Source organism: Populus nigra, chromosome 1, assembly GCF_951802175.1.
Source record: "Populus nigra chromosome 1, ddPopNigr1.1, whole genome shotgun sequence".
Classification (NCBI taxonomy): Eukaryota; Viridiplantae; Streptophyta; class Magnoliopsida; order Malpighiales; family Salicaceae; genus Populus; species Populus nigra.
Window position 1 is genome coordinate 40,689,540 of NC_084852.1, and position 17,881 is coordinate 40,707,420.

The following is a 17,881-nucleotide window of genomic DNA, read 5'->3' on the forward strand; positions in this document are numbered from 1 at the left end:
TATTTATACCACCTAGTAAATAATTTAAAGCCACAACCAATGGACCCGTTGGAATTCCTCATCCATTCAACAGTGATCGCAGTGTTAATTGGAGGCAAATATTCACAGTATTACTTCATACATTTAAATAAATATTTTTATTTATTATTTGATACTATTTACAAGATAAATAATATTTTATTTAACATGGAACCATTCAAGTTTTTCTTTTAGAACACTTGGATCAATCAAAACAATTTTAATGAATAACGTATTTGGAATCCAATTGAATACAAATCCTTTTTTGGTCTTACATGAATTTTAACTTATTATTGAAAAAAATAGAAGTGACACAGTCATTCACTATACATCAAGATAAAAATAATTATGAATTGAAATGATAAAATAATCATTTTATCATTCTTACACAAAATAAAATAACTTACTGGTAGAGATAACACGATTTTTTCATCATGATTCATTGCTTATTATCAAATTGATTAGGATAAATTAATCTTTTTAATTTTTTTATATACATTAAAATGACTTAATTATCTTTAAAAACAAAAAATATTAAACTGACATTCAAGGGCTTTTTAGTTTTTTTTATTTTATTTTTTATCATAGTAAAATGACTTAATTACCTTTAAAATAATAATAATAAAAAAATAAGCTGGCATTCAAGGTGTGTGTGTATTCAGGTTAACTTAGGAGCGATTTGAAAATTTAATTAACATAAATATTATTAAAAAAATATGGTTGATGAGTGCATACATTAGCGTGTGGGTCTCGGGGAGCGCATGTGGGCAACCATATGCCAGCTTCCAGGACGACGTTTGAATCATCTTGGATGTCCCTCCATCCTTAGATGGAGCGTATAGTTAATGGACCTTTGGTTTGGCGTCAACAATATTTTCTTGTTATTTTTTTCTTTTATTTTCTCTCTCTTCCTTGATTTCCACGCTTAACTTCAAGTTTTCAAAACAATTCTTTAATTTTTTTCTTTATAAATACTTGATTGATTTCACGTGAGAACTCTCACTCTCTTGCACTCTTATAATTCTTATCATTTGATGCTTTGAATTTCTCTATCCCATAAAGCTTTCATTCATCTTTTAATTCTTTAGAAAAATTTTAAATCCTAGAGTGCATAAATTATATTTTTCACATCCTTAAATTAAGTTACATTTATATAAAGATTTGGGCTTATCTATTGTAATCTTATCATCTTGTAAAAAGTAAATATTGTCTTGTGAAAGACATACTAAATTGTGAAAGTATATGTGGCACTTAAACCACTTGGTTTATTAATTATTTGAGTGTGAGCCAAAAAGAGGTTTTCAATCTTGATCATTAAAGAAGATTATTTGTAAGGTTTTCTAATCTTTAACTCGTAAAAAAATTAGGTGATAGGTTTGATCTTAAACCTATAAAAGGATCGAGTTTAATCTTGAGCCAGGAAAAGAATTGGGTGTAATCTTGATTCTGAAAAAAGATTGTGTAAGGTTTGATCTTAAACCTATAAAATGATTGAGTTTGATCTTGTGCCTGCAAAAGTATTAGGTTTGATCCTAAAACCAAAAAGGGATTGAGGAAGATTTTGAATCTTTGATATATGAAAAAGTTTGTATAAAGATTTAGTTTTGCCCGCTAAAAAGACCATGAGTGATAATGAATACTTGAACGAAGGTTCAAGGAATGGAGAAGATGATTGTCCAAACCACTATAAACTTAGTGTGTCTCTTTCTCTCTATTTCAATTTACTTGTGTATTGGTTAATAATTATATATTGTTGTTGTTGCCAAATTTGAAGAGAAATACTTTTTTTTTAATATTGTTTATGGATTTCTACATTCTTGAAGTAATTAAAAATTGTTTTTTTTTTAAATGCTAGAATTTTAGATAAAACCCTAATTCACTTCCTCTAAGGTAATTTTAAAATTTCATAAGAAATAAAACACATTTCAATTCAATGTGATGATAAACTTAACAACATTATGGGCTACTATAGTGCTGATGAGCCTGGCCCATTTTTTTTCCTTGAAAAATTATTCATTTTGGCTATTATTTTTGTTTCTCATTTTCCTCCTTCCATGTAATATTCACACAATTTTAAGTTTAATAATTTCTTTAGGTTTGTGTGATACATCATACCATTAAATTCATGCTTAATTTTGCAAAATAGTAGTTTATTTTATTAATTATAAAAATGGAAACATGGATCAAATTTAACATACAAACCAAAAAAGCCCTTTCTCCTTTTACTGTTCATGGGGTACTGCAAAAATACTATAGTTTGATCTATGAATTTTTTATATTTTTCATTTTGGTTCCTATTTTTTAGGAATTTCTATTTTAGTCCTAAATTTTATTTATTTTATGTTTTAGTCTCTAAAATTTGAGATAAGAAAAAGGGTTACCGAAAATAGAAGATGAGAGAAAAAGTGGTCGATCAACCATATTTTGACCATCGAAATTGATGATCTTTGTGTCAATGAGTTCATTTTAAAAAGGTATTTGAATGGAGTTAGTGTTTTTTTTTGAACATGTCATAAAAACTAGATTCAGCTTTATAAAATATTTTTTTATTTGATTGGATTTTTATTTTTTTAGAGTGATTATAGGCTTTTTGAATGTTGAGATGGGTTTATTCAAATTTGTAAGATGTTTTGAGGGAACAAGTTTTAAATTTTTTTTACTTAGGCACTAAATTTCTGGTCATTAAAGATGGTCAAAAGTCAACCAGAAAACAACACATTATTTATTTATTAAAGAAAAAAACATAAGCAAGTGGGTCTAACCTTCCAGGTGCATATGCACCTACCTTGTTTTTCTAGACCAAGCATGCATGGCCTTTTGCTTAGATAACTCTTAATGTTTTCTCTTATTTTAATTGTTGACCAGAAATCTCTTAAATCAATTTATTAAAAATAATATTTAAATGATTATGAAATTATATCATTGTTTTTAAGAATATTATTGCTTTTTATGATGATATTATTAATTTCTTTATGAAGGATTATGTATTACCCTAATATGTATAATTTTTAAAATAATTTGCTTATTAACTTTTAATGAGAATAAAATATATTTTTTAATTTTTTGGAATTTTTTAATGTGATTTTCTCAAAAAACATTTTCTCAATTTTTTTTCATATAGGTGTGTGAAAATAATTAATTCAATTTTTTTAAATTTTTTATTGAAACTTACTTTTATGATCGTAATTAGTTTTTATTTAAAAAAAATGCTTCTCATAAAAAAATATATATTTTCATCAAAATCAAAAGAAATGTGTGAACAAAAAATTTGGTTTTTGATTAAAAAAATATGTTATTTTCTTTTTAGTTCAAATCATTATAGTTTTTTAATATTTGTTTTTCTAGTTGCTGCAGTTTTTTTTTTCAATGAACCATGGTGCTAAAAAAAAACTATTTTATTGCCAAAATTAAAAAAAAAATCATATGAATAGAAAAAATAATTTTGATGGAAAAAAATAAATTTTCATCTATAATTTTGTTAATGTTTATTTTTATTATTATATAATTAAATAAAAAATAAAATAAATTTATAAAAATAAAATTATTAAATCTAATTAGACTCCTGACCTGAGTTAATTGATAAATATGTTAATTCAGGTTGATTTGAATGAATGAAAATATTAAGATTTTTTAAAATAATCAAATTAAATTTTAACGAGTGACCTATAAAGTTTATCAAATTAAACTGAACCCTATTAATTTAAAACCTGACTTGAGCCTCACCAAGTCGTACCCTGAGGTTGGATAGAGTTAAATAATACAGTAAAAAAACTCCATGCGGTAAGGCGTGGACAACCATGCTAATTAGTTTCTAAAATTCAAGCAGATCCAAGATTGCTTTGTCCTCAACAAATTGAATTTATACTAAAAGTTATGCACACGCGCGAATCCAGCGTACACAGATCGCTCCTTTTAGATGAAAGGGGTCAGCAATGTTCTTAAGAAAAAACCATAAACCAGTTGACAATGGAGCACCATCCAAGTATACATAAGATTCATCGCAGCTTCGTTCTGACAATGACTAGCGGGGTTATCAAGTCCTCATACACAATTCTTGGATGTACTTTCGGTGTCTTGTAAACAAGTAACAAGAAGTTTAGCTACAATGATCCAACCACAAACATATTGATCAAAGAAAATTTCCAAACACTTGCTGGATATTGCCGGCAATCGTTGATACCAACAAAGTAAAAACATTATCTTCCTTTGTCTCCCTATATAAGACCTTATGTTTGGGGTTGTTTTCACTCAAATAACGAGAAATATACTACTCCTCTTACTAATATGGAAGATAGGAGGGTCAAAATATTACCAACTATGTTGGTTACGATCCTTCTTTTTCTCACTTTCATGTTTAGCTCAACACGGGCTCGAGCTGTTATTGATCCATTATTAAGTTCATCCAGCACTAAATCCATTATAAAGCAGGAAAACAACTTGGTAACTTACATTATCTTCTTAAAGAAACCAGAAGATATGGTGTCTGCAGAACGCGAAGAACTTGATAGCTGGTATCAATCATTTTTACCAGCAGTTACCACCTCAAGTTCAAACCAACAGCGCTTGGTACATTCCTACTACAACGTGGTCACGGGGTTTGCTGCAAAACTTACAGAGAAGGAAGCAAAGGCTATGGAAATGAAGGAAGGGTTCGTGTCAGCCCATCCCCAGAAGGTTTTCCGTGTGAAGACAACTCATACTCCTAACTTCTTGGGTCTACAGCAAAATTTAGGATTTTGGAACCACTCCAATTATGGAAAAGGAGTGATAATTGGAGTCTTGGACACTGGAATAACACCAAGTCACCCTTCATTTAGTGACGAAGGAATGCCTCCTCCACCAGCAAAATGGAAAGGGAAATGTGAATTTAATGGAACTCTATGTAACAACAAGCTTATTGGTGCAAGGAATTTTGATTCTGCAGGTAAACCCCCAGTTGATGATAATGGACATGGGACACACACAGCAAGCACTGCTGCTGGAAGTCGAGTACAAGGTGCGAGCTTTTATGATCAGCTCAATGGAACTGCAGTTGGCATAGCTTCCTCAGCTCACCTGGCAATATATCAAGTTTGCAGCGGGTTTGGTTCTTGTGAGGAAAGCAATATATTAGCTGGAATGGACACTGCAGTAGAGGATGGCGCCGATGTGCTCTCACTGTCCCTTGGTGCTGGATCGCTACCATTCTACGAGGATTCAATTGCAATAGGTGCATTTGGTGCAATTCAAAAGGGCATTTTTGTGAGTTGTGCTGCAGGGAATGAAGGACCTTTTAAAGAATCATTATCAAATGAGGCCCCATGGATCCTCACTGTAGGAGCAAGTACCGTTGACAGAAGCATAAGATCAACGGTGTTGCTTGGAAATAAGGCGTCATATGATGGGCAATCCTTTTTCCAGCCAACAAATTTTTCTTCAACGTTGTTGCCACTTATTTATGCTGGTGCCAATGGTAGTGATACAGCGGCATTCTGCGATCCAGGGTCCTTGAAAGATGTTGATGTCAAGGGAAAGGTTGTGTTGTGTGAGAGTGGTGGATTTTCAGAATCAGTTGATAAAGGCCAAGAAGTGAAGGATGCTGGTGGTGCTGCAATGATTATCATGAATGATGAGCTTTCAGGCAACATTACCACAGCCGATTTCCATGTACTGCCGGCATCAGATGTTACTTATGCTGATGGCTTGAGTATCAAAGCCTATATAAACTCAACATCATCACCGATGGCCACGATACTTTTTAAAGGAACTGTTTTTGGGGTTCCGTATGCTCCCCAGCTTGCTGACTTTTCCTCAAGAGGCCCAAGTTTGGAAAGTCCAGGGATCTTGAAGCCAGACATTATAGGCCCTGGCGTTGACATTCTAGCTGCATGGCCATATGCTGTGGACAACAACAGGAATACAAAATCCACATTTAATATGATTTCAGGCACCTCAATGGCTACTCCCCATCTTAGTGGGATTGCAGCATTGCTTAAAAGCTCGCACCCTGACTGGTCACCTGCTGCCATAAAATCTGCAATAATGACTACGGCTAATTTAACGAATCTTGGAGGAACGCCAATTACTGATGATAGCTTTGGTCCAGTTGATGTGTTTGCCATTGGTTCAGGCCATGTGAACCCAACAAAAGCAGATGATCCAGGGCTTGTTTATGATATCGAACCCGACGACTACATTCCTTACTTATGCGGTCTTGGCTACAATAACACAGAGGTAGGAATCATCGTGCAGCGCCCTGTGACATGCTCAAACAGTTCCAGCATACCTGAGGCACAGCTAAACTATCCTTCATTTTCTATAAAATTGGGGTCAAGTCCTCAGACTTACACAAGAACAGTAACAAATGTTGGCCCTTTCAAATCATCTTACATTGCTGAGATCATTGCACCACAAGGTGTTGATGTTAAAGTAACACCCAATGCAATTCCATTTGGCGGGGGGGATCCAAAAGCAACCTATTCAGTGACATTTACTCGAACTGCCAACGTGAACTTGCCATTTTCTCAGGGATATCTGAATTGGGTTTCTGCTGATCATGTTGTTAGAAACCCAATTGCAGTTACATTTGAATAAGAAAAGTCTTAGGGTCTTGGCCATGTCTTCTGATGTTCTTATAGGTTGTGTGATTCATGCCGTCATAGCATACATCACTTTGAATAAATTGAAACTAAAAACCAACTTGTTTGAGAAATTGATTTGTGTATTTGTAGTGTATATCTACATTAAATATATTGCTGTTTTTATCTTACATGAATATATTTTGTACTAGGGTTACTTGTCATCATTTAGATAATGAGTGTAGAAAAAAAAATTCAACCTATAAAAATTTAATTTGATGTCATTTTTATTTTATTTTTGCATAAAAATAAAATAAAATTGAAATAAATAATATGAAAAATAAATGAGCCTTTGTATATTTCTTGGTCAATGAAAGGTTGACACAAATAATGAGATCTTTAAGATATTTTATCGCAATTACAATATCTCATAAATAAAAAAACAACCAATAAAATAATATCATGTAGTATCAACAAAAAACCTGAGTGTTTCTATAAATAGAGGATCTCACCTTAGACAAGAAGGAAGAATTTTGTTACGAGATGCACAATTTTCTTAAAGACAAGTTCTTCAAGTAAAGAATCTCTCTTAAAATTTAAGCTCTTAAATCTTTTTTATTTATATTTGAAATCTATAAGGAACAAAACTCTATTAAATTCCTAAAATCCCATAAGAGTTCTTCAACAAAACCTTGTAGGTGAATCAAATATACTCTTCAAAGCATATAATCATCAAATCTCGCTCTACAATACATACTTAAATTCGTGTTTTTGTATAGCACAAATCTTATTTGATTTCACAAATAAATCAAGTCACGAATTCAAGGTAAGAATCATAGAACTGTTTTATTCTTTTGTAAGAATATTTTAAACATGGATTATACTCGATCATATATTTTAATGAAATCAAATATTTGTAAATATGTGTTTATCTAACTTTTAGGTAAGATGTTTTGAGGGTTTCCATTGATTTCAAATATTTAAACATGGATTATACTTGATCATATATTTTAATCACAATCATGTTAGCCTTAATTGTATTTTAAAAAACCTAAAATCACAACAACAAACATCAAATTTGGATTACAAAAGTTAATACAAATATTTGAATTACAATAAAGAGAATTCGTAATAAAATGAAGTTGGAGGTGGAGGAAGAGAAAAAAATCATGGACCGGGAGGTCCTGAAGGGGGAGGATAATTAATATGTCAAAAGGTATGCTTGTATTTGGTTGCATTGCTTCTTACTTTGTTCTTTATAATTTGCCTCTAGATTAGCCTTCAAAACAGACACTATCCTTCTCATCATCTTTCAGTTTAGTTGTAAAATCACTCATGAACACGGATTTTAACTTCTTTTAAAACTCTCGAGATTTTTATTTTTTTTTATTTTTTGTGGGGGTAGGGGTGGGGGGGAGGGGACTTTATTTTAATCCTCTTCTCTTCTGTTCTCTTTCTTCTCTTCTCTTGCCGTTGCCTTGCCCCTCCTTTCACTGCTATAAATATTGCAAGTTATTAACGCTCAAAGAATCAGAATAATGACGACGGCTAACCTTATTACAAAAATCTCAATTCTCGACACGACACAACACAACACAACCCTATTACTTGGTCGGACCGATTCGTCACGATATGTCCCACCCCGACACGTCGTCTCAAATACTAGTGTTGTTGTTGTTGTTGTTGTTCACGTTGTCCAAAACTACTGTCCGGCGCGTCACCTTCGCCGCACCGAAGTCATCCTCCCTCTTTTTATCTCCCACATTAAAATCCCCAAACGCGAATACCAAAACCTAAAATTCACCTAATCAAACCAATCAGCCGCCATCTCCTTCTCCATCCTTAATTGATTATGGAAGATCTGATCGAATCATCTTCTGTTACTCCGTCAACCGCACCACACTCTCGTTCATTGCCCATCCGTGAAGATTGTTGGAGTGAAGAAGCTACCTCTACTCTTGTTGATGCTTGGGGACGCCGTTATCTTGAACTTAACAGAGGTAATCTCCGTCAGAAGGACTGGCAAGATGTTGCTGATACCGTCAACGCTCTTCACGGCCATACCAAGAAAACGCACCGTACTGATGTCCAGTGCAAGAACCGGATCGACACCATCAAGAAGAAATACAAGATCGAGAAATCTCGTGTCGTTTCCTCCAACGGTACCCTCACGTCGTCTTGGCCCTTTTTTGAACGCCTTGACGCTTTGATTGGATCTAATTTTAATTCATCTATTAAGAAACCGCCCTCTCCGTCCCTCTCCCCGTCTCCTCCCGTGGCTCTCCCGCTGCATCCCTCTTACCGGAGGACTCCTCCGGTTAGTTCTACTCCGCCGCCGCAGCCAGCGGCCCTGGCGGTGGCGTTGCCACAGAAGAGGACTTTGCCGGTGGATGATGGTGGTTATTTTAGGAGGAATTATTCGGCAATGGCAGCGGCAGCGGCAGCACAAGAGTCAGATAGCGAGGAGGAGGAGGAGGAGGAGGAGGAGGAGTTTGAGGCAGGGGAGAGAGAGAGCGTAGAGGAGGATGGGGAGGGGGAAGGGATTAAGAGATTGGCACGTGCGGTAGAGAGATTTGGGGAGGTTTATGAGAGGATGGAGAGCGAGAAGTTGAAGCAAATGGTGGATTTGGAAAAGCAAAGGATGAAGTTTGCTAAGGATTTGGAAATGGAAAGGATGAGGATCTTCACCGAGACGCAGATTCAGCTTGAGAAGATCAAGAAGGGTAAGCGTGCACCGAATAATGAGAGGGATTATTGATACTTGAGAAATTGAGAAATCAACAATGAAATTGATCCTTCTTCTTTGTGTAAAAAAACTTTGATGTAAGATTAGGGTTTGATTTGATGAACGAATTTTAATGTTATAATTGTGGATTTTGTGCACAATTTGATAATGTTCAAGGAAAATTAGTTACAGATGATGATGTTTATTTTGTTAGATTAGTTCAATTTAGTTACTCTGTTGTCACCTATTTAATTGGCTGAGCAGGGGGGGAGGGGCTGTTTTGTTGTAAAATTGGAGTTTCTTGAAGAAGGCAGCATGAGGGTGGACATGGTTGTACTGAAACGCTTACTGGGTATGGCAGATTATAATGTGAAGCAGATGGCAATGTTACTTGGTGACCTTCTGCAAAATAGCTCAGGGAAACGATATGGAGTCAACTGTTGGAGGATACTAGAGATGGGTTCCTGTTCGGCTTTGGTTAGAAGGGCCCAGTTTTGTTTCTATCCTCCAATGAAGATAAGGTACCAGTACCAGATTATTTAAGGTTTGCCGGTAGCGATGGCAATCTGAAAACATATTTGAGTACTGTGTTACACCAAAGGTTTTTGTGCCTGGTTTCAGAGTATTTTCAATGATGAACAACAAACTTGTTTACTTCCTGGTGCAATGCTCTTCAAATTACATCATCTTGTGCATTCTTTATTTTTTCCTCCCATTATTCACACATGATGCGTCTGAATCCCTATGATGCTGTGGTTTTAGTTCTGATCTTCTGGATGCTCCTTGTTGTGGAAGTTTATTTTGCTTGTCCTTGTCTGTGTCAAAGTCTGCTGCAGGTTCTGTTTCTGATAAGGGTTATTGAGCTCATTTTGTCTCAACGTGGTGCCTCTGCAAAGCGATTCCATGTAGTTGCGATCTTTGTCCATTGCAGAACTTCTTGTGCCCTTCATTGGTGAAATTTATTCCTCATGTTTTCTGGTGGCCCATTATTCGTGGTCCTCTCAGCCAAAGTGTTTATAGGCTTCTGCCCTTCTTTTGTTGTCCCCCTCCCCCACCCCCTCCTTCTCTTCTTGTCTGCTGGATAGATTAAGTTCTAATATGAAGTTTCCGTAGCTCCCTTTTTGGTGATATGTTTTACTGGTACTCCTGCTTGCTAGTTGCTACAATTATCTGCAGCAGATGGATTCTGGTTTTGAAATAGGGATGTTTTAAAATCGCTGGGAAGCTGCAGCTGCTGCTATCAATGTTTATGTTTGTGCCTCTCCTGTTGCGAGCTCCTTGCACTGGTTCCGTTTATGTTACTGCAGTCCTTTAGTTAATCATTTGTTTTTGTCAGTTTTATGTTATGCCAATATCTGGCCTCTATCAAGAATCAACATTTGTGTCTTGTACAGCATGTTTATTTCCTGGCATGGAAAAGGTGATGCAATTTCCTGGAATAATTAAACAAGATTAAGATCAGCGTCCAAGGTCAATCAAGCATATCGCAGAATTTAAGATCAGCGTCCAAGGTCAATCAAGCATATCGCAGAAGATCAATCACCATTACACCTTGTTAACCGCATGGACAAACACCTTGTTGATTGCATAGACAAGCATGGCAGTGTTACCAAGTTCACACCCCTCCTGCATTATGTAGCAATTATGTCAAACAGGTTGGAATAGACCCATCCATCAACTTCCAAAATACCAGAAATGCCGGCCGTCGTTCATTTCCATATGCAAACTCTCTCTGCTACGCTATATAAATGCGTGTTTAGGTTCGTGCGTTGACTCACAAAATCTATCATTTTCTAGTTCTTTCCCTAGAATGGAAAACAACAGTTCATATTTCCAACCATGGGGATTATCTTTCTCGTTGGTCTCATCTCCATGTTTTTAGCTTCTCTCAAGCGTACACTGAGGGAGGGGAACCACTAGGAACTTTGGAAACTAATCAAGAAAGCCTATTTGAAACTTTCCTGGTCTTTGTGAAGAAGCCAGAGGGGGGAGTTTCTGCCGATGACTTGGACAGCTGGTACAAGTCATTTTTACCGGCTACCATTCGAAGTTCAAACCACCAAGAACGCATGGTGTATTCCTACAGAAATGTTGTCACTGGGTTTGCTGCAAAACTAACAGCAGAAGAAGCAAAAGCTGTGGAAGATAAGGATGGATTTTTGTCACAAAGCCCCAAAAATACCGTCTTCTCTACATACAACTCACAGTCCAAACTTCTTGGCGTTGCAACAAAATTCGGAGAAACTCGACTAATGGAATGGGAATGATTATTGGGTTTCTTCATTCACTGATGAAAAAGTTCCGCGTCCACCAGCCAAATGGAAAGGTAAATGTAATTTCAATGGAACCGTGTGTAACAACAAACTCATTGGTGCAAGAGATTCCATTTCATCAAAAGCGGCACCATCATTTGATGATGAAGGCCATGGACGCCAATGTTAGGCAACGCTAATGGCACAGCAGTTGGTATGACACCTCTGGCTCACTTGACCATTTACAAAGTTTGCTCTGATTTCGGTTGCTTGGACAGTGATATATTGGCTGCAATGGATGCTGCCGTTGAGGATGGGATGGATGTGCTTTTCCTTTCCCTTGGCGGTGGTTCAGCACCTATTTTTGAAGATTCAATGGCAGTGGGAACTTTGGAGGGAATGAATTTTCATGATTTGTTCAGCAGGGAATGAAGGTCTATATAATGGTTCTTTGGTGATGTTCGAGATTGCGGTTATCCAGAGTTTTTTTAAAAAATAGATTTTTTTTTTATGTTTCTAAATTGTTTTGAAGTAATAATATCAAAAATATTTTTTAATATATTTTTAAAATAAAAATATTTTAAAAAATAACATTTATTATTATAAGAAACATTACCTTTCTCAAATGAGACCCTATGGATTCTCACTGTTGGAGCAAGCATCATTCATTGATAGAAGCATAGGTTCATCTTTAATTAAAAATATTATATTAAAAAGTCAAATTGATAAAATAGTTTTTTAAATAGCGTAAATATAGCCTATAGCTTTTTTGATTATATACATTCTAACAGTAAAAAACTATTTTAAAAAGTCAATTATATTTTAATATATTTCATGTTAAATTAATTTTAATATAATTATATAACTAATTTAGATATTTTATATATAATATAATTATGATGTTATTAATTATATAATTAATATGAGTAATTTATAAAAGTAATATAAAATTAATGAACTAATATGAAAGTTAAAAGATATAATTTAAAATTTATATGAATATTTTTAATTTTCAGTTTTATATGTTATTGTTAAAAATTTAATTTTTAAAAAGTAAATTCAAATTCAAACTTTGAAAAAAACCGCCAACATTTTAAATTTTGATTTTCAATTTTTTTTTAAAAAATTCAAGCTTTGAAAAAATAACCGCCAACATTTTAAATTTTAAAATTTTAAATTTTAAAAAAATAACCACCAATATTTTAAATTTTAGAATTTTAAATTTTGAAAAAATAATCTATCTATAAATATTCTCATATACCATAATATTTTTTTCTCATCATTTTCTTCTCTCCAATCTTTATTATATTTCATTAAAATTCATCATGAATCATTCTAATTTTAATTTTTATGATGCTTTTGATTTTGATGATGATACTCCTGTGTTCGCTTTTCAAGTTACTACCGCTGTGATTGCTGAAGAAGAATCGAATAATCAAAGGCGGAGAACAGGGTATTGTGTCTCTATTCCTAGTCACAATATTGTCAATCGTAATAGAAAGGAAGGTGAGTTAAGATTATATAATGATTATTTTGCTGAAAATCCTAAATTCACTGAAAGTCAATTTCAAAGAAGATTTAGGATGAGTTGTCATCTTTTTCTTCAGATCGCAAATGTAGTGGAAGCTTCTAATCCATATTTCAAACAAAGGACATATGCTCTTGATGTTCTTGGTTTATCTTGCCTTCAAAAGGTAACTGCAACTCATAGAATACTTGCATATGATATTCCTGCAGATCTTACTGATGAATATCTTCAAATTGAAGAAATCATTGCGATAGAAACTCTTAGAACTTTCGTCAAAGCAATTGTAAAAGTTTTTGGTGATTGGTATCTAAGGGCACCAAACGAGGCCGATATTTGTCGATTATTATCAATTGGAGAGCAGCGTGGATTTTCAGGGATGTTAAGGAGCATTGACTGTATGCATTGAAAATGAGAGAAATACCTAATTGCATAGCATGAGATGTATACTAGTTATTTTCGTGAACCAACTATAATTCTAGAGGTGATGGCTTCACAAGATCTTTGGATATGGCATGTCTTTTTTGAAATGTCTGGATCATTAAATGATATTAATGTTCTTGATCGGTCACCTAACTTCGATGCACTTGCTGAAGGTCGTACTGCTCCTATCAATTATACAATTAATGGGCATGAATATACAATAGGATACTATTTAGCAGATGAGATTTATCCTAATTGGTCAACCTTGGTTAAGACAATCCCAAAGCCATTAGGAGCAAAGAGAAAATAATTTGCAAGTAAGCAAGAGTCTGCAAGAAAGGATGTGGAGCGAGCATTTGGGGTGCTTCAATCTCATTTTGCAATTGTATGTGGACCTATTCGATACCGGGATGAAGAAACTCTTGCAAATATTATGAAAGCTTGCATAATAATGCATAATATGATTATTGAGGATGAAGGAGTAATGAACCTTGGATTTGACCATGAACGTGAAGTCAATTCCTTTATATCAGTGTCACATGGTGAAATACCAGAACTACATGATTTTCTTCAAATTCATAATCAAATCAGGGATAGAGCAACTAGCTCTTAACTACAAGAAGATTTAGTTGAACATTTATGAGAACAATATGACAATGAGTAGAATCATTAGATTTGAACTTCTTATGTCATCATAAGTTTCAAGTTTTTTATGTTTTTTTTTCATTATGGTTGTTATCTTTTAAGTTAATTAATCCTACTTATTGTTGTTAAGTGTTAGAAGAACTTTAAAAAAGTATTATAAATTGATACCACTTTTATAACAATATATTTAAAATAACCAAGAAATTTCTACATATTTAATTAAAAATACATTACATTAAACAATAAATCAATCTAGTTAATTAAAAATTAAAACCCCTTTTTGGCATAATTTCTAATTTTCTATTTTGAAAATACGTTGCAGAAATTGGATCCAAAATAGAAATATCCATTTTCATAATTTGTTCTTCTTTCTCAATCCCGTCCAATTCTTATTTCTCTTGACTTTGTTGAATCATCATAGCTTGTTGCTCTAACATAATTTTTCTGTTTTGTTTCTTCTTATCCTCAATTTCAACTAGAGTATCTCTGAATTGTTGTAAGAGATTTGTTACAGTTACCTCCCCAACTTTATCTTTTCCTTGTTTACGTTCAAGTCGTTTATTTGCAGCCTTCTGACCAATTGGTCTATCTTGATAAATCAACGATTCACTGTCTTTTCCTAAACTAATAGAATCAGGGGTAGATGGAGCTGATGAAGCCGAACTTGCATTGACATGACTTTTTTGTTTCTTGTTTGACCTTTGATGTTGACTTGCATGCTCAAATTGCCATTCGGGTCCTTTTCTTAAGATAAATCAACAATGTTTTAGTTGAAATCATTTGCCAACGCTAGAAGCATATATTTGTCGAGCATCATTAATCTGGTAAAAAATTAGAGAAATTAAATAATGTTAAAATATGTGTTAAACAATTTAACATGAAAATAAATATTAAAATTACCCTTGATTCTTCAGTCATTCCACTTTGCTGATGATTTTCAATTTGAGTAACAAATCCAACAAGTTTACCGACTTCTTTATTTATTTCTTGCCATCTACTTGAGATGCTTATTTGGGAATGATTATTCAAGTTTCCTCCATTCTCTACAAAGTAAACATGTACTCGAGCCCAGAACTGTTTTGTTTGTTGTTTATCTCCTGTAATTGGATCCTTACTTGTATTTAGCCTTGCAGAGACAAGTAAACAATCTTTCTTTGGTGAGAAGTTTCACTTCTTTGTGATTTTTTTTATTGTATGGATATTTAAATTCGAGTATGTTAAGTCATCAATTAATTGATTAGATCACTTGATTGAGAGAGAATATCTTTTGACTCACTCATAAGAAAGTTGGTAAAAGAGTTTGGAAAATTTGAATCCATCTGCATTAAAAAAAAAAAAACTCAAGTTAAAACCTTATAAGAGAGTGTAAAAGAAGCTCACATTCAATGTCTAGCAATTTTGTAGCTTCCATACATGTAAATTAATAATAAGCATTGTCTCCTACTTGTTCTAACATTACAATTTGACCATTTTTTTGAACTAAAAGAGGATTGATATACTAGTTTAATTGCATTTTCAACAAGACAAAATATAATTGATATCAAATTAAAACAAACAATCAAAAATAAATTTTAAATATGTCAATTTATATTTTTATCAATATCAGCTACCATTATTACTTTCTCTTAATTTTGTCAAAGATAACAACATAAATAAAAATTGTCTTCCTTAACCCATATAAAAAACATAAAATAACAAAAAAAAAATCATCACAAATTTTAAATTAACAAAAAAGGTCTTAAAAAATCAAGAGATATAAAAGAAAAAATAAAAAAAGCTTTTAAACAATCATACCTTTTAATTTCAGTTAATTAACACAACCAATGTTATTAATTAACCGGAGAATAATTAATTCTTGTTTTTCTAAATTTGAGAGAATTGTGAGGCACAATACAAGATTTTAAAACTTACAAGTTTCTTTCTTTCTGCTTTTAAAGAAAAAAAAAATTATTGGCCAACTTGGCCAACGATTATTTTCTTTTGTCAGTTCTATAGAGAAATATAAAAATAACTCTTTAAATGATGAATAATTATTTTAGCTATTCATTTAACTGAGTTGTTGAGTTGTTGGAGTAAATAAAAACAAAAACAAAAGCTAAAAATATAACTTTTTAAATTTATTTTTTCATTTAGCTCTCGGAGATGCTCCTAAGAGCATATGTGTTGTTGGCAAATTCCAAGCATTTTTTGGCGAATCCCTCTTCCAGCCAATTTCACCTCCATATATGAGTCTTGTTTACACAAGCTCTAATGGTTCTGAATCAGCAGCATTTTGTGCACCGGAATCATTGACCGATATAGATGCCTAAGGCAAGATTGTTCTTTGTGAGAGAGGTGGTGGGACAGCAAGAAGTGACAAAGGACAAACGGTGAAGGATTCCGGTGGTGGTGCTATGATTCTTATGAGTGACAGGGATAGTGGCTACAGTATCTTAGCAGATGCTTATGTACTTCCTGCATCACATGTGAGTTATTGAGCCGGGCTGAGCATCAAAGCCTACATGCACTCAACACAGGTTCCAACAGCAACAATCATGAGGCCCTAGCTTGGCAAGCCCAGGCATATTGAAACCCAGGCATTACGGGCCCTAGAGTGAGCATTCTAACAGGATGGACAGTTTATATGGAGAACAAGATACATACGAAATTAACATTCAACATTATTTCAGGAACCTCAATGTCTTGCCAACTTCTCAGTGGCATTGCTGCTCTGCTTAACCACTGATGCAGCTGTCCAAGATGGAATCGATGTGCTCTCACTTTCCCTTGGAAGAGATTCAGTTCCATTCTTTGAGGATAGCGTTTCCATAGGCTCATTTGCAGCCATACAGAAGGGAATATTTGTAAGCTGCGCAGCTGCAAATTCTGGCCCTTTTAACATCACATTATCTAATGAAGCTCCATGGATTCTAACAGTTGGAGCAAGCACTCTAGACAGAAGAATTGTTGCTACTGCAAAGCTTGGAAATGGTGAACAGATTGATGGTGAATTTCTTTCCTTCCCTACATAGAAACTTCCCTTCAACAGTATTACCTCTTGTTTATGCTGGGTTGCAAGGTAAGTCGAATTCCTCTTTATGTGGTGAGGGAGCTTTGGAAGGTTAGGTATGGATGTGAAAGGCAAAATAGTCTTTTGTGAGATAGGAGGGGGCATAGGCAGAATTGCAAAAAGGAAAGAAGTGAAAAATGCCGGTGACGCTGCCATGATACTCTTGAATGAAGAAACCGATGGCTTCAGAACAATTGCAGATACTCGTGTTCTTTCTGCAACACATGTCAGCTTTGCTGCTGGGCTGAAGATCAAAGCATATATAAATTTAACAGAGACACACATGAAAACAATCCTATTTAAAGGAACTGTCATTGCAGTCCCATCATCTCCAGTTGTATCATCCTTCTCATCACGAGGTCCCAATCTGGCAAGCCCGGAAATTCTAGAAAAAAAATTATGAATTTTAGAAAAAAATTATGACAGCAAATATACAATATCATAGGAAATAAATATGTTTTTTCAAAATGGTATACTTATTTGAATTTGTTCAACTCTTAACTTACCCATCTGTTCATTTAATTATTTAAACTTATTTTTATGAAGTTTATATTTGACATATAGGAATTTAATTTTAAAAAAATCATTCAATGACTAAATTGTATATGGCTATAAATATGATAACAAAAGATATTTCAATTAAGGACTTGTTTGTAAGACAAACATAATACAATGACCAAAAAAAAA

General features: G+C 33.8%; 2 protein-coding genes and 1 pseudogene across 3 annotated transcripts; all 3 read left to right on the forward strand.

Annotated features, from left to right (window-relative positions):
- The first annotated feature begins 4,302 nt into the window (after positions 1 to 4,302).
- On the forward strand, positions 4,303 to 6,591 carry LOC133693485 (subtilisin-like protease 4). The gene has a single exon (XM_062114708.1). The coding sequence runs from the start codon at positions 4,303 to 4,305 to the stop codon at positions 6,589 to 6,591; it is 2,289 nt and encodes a 762-aa protein (XP_061970692.1).
- A 1,441-nt stretch (positions 6,592 to 8,032) lies between these two features.
- On the forward strand, positions 8,033 to 9,954 carry LOC133676983 (trihelix transcription factor ENAP1-like). Of its 2 annotated transcripts, none has more exons than XM_062098810.1 (2): positions 8,033 to 9,298; positions 9,662 to 9,954. In XM_062098810.1, exons 1-2 carry the CDS (start codon positions 8,428 to 8,430, stop codon positions 9,841 to 9,843), a joined length of 1,053 nt encoding a protein of 350 aa, XP_061954794.1. In that variant the 5' UTR covers positions 8,033 to 8,427; the 3' UTR covers positions 9,844 to 9,954. The 2 variants fall into 2 exon arrangements, with proteins under 2 accessions (XP_061954794.1, XP_061954801.1); XM_062098817.1 differs by having other exon boundaries at positions 8,034 to 9,298; positions 9,565 to 9,802.
- A 74-nt stretch (positions 9,955 to 10,028) lies between these two features.
- LOC133681967 (subtilisin-like protease 4) lies at positions 10,029 to 17,597 on the forward strand (annotated as a pseudogene).
- The last annotated feature ends 284 nt before the right edge of the window (positions 17,598 to 17,881 follow it).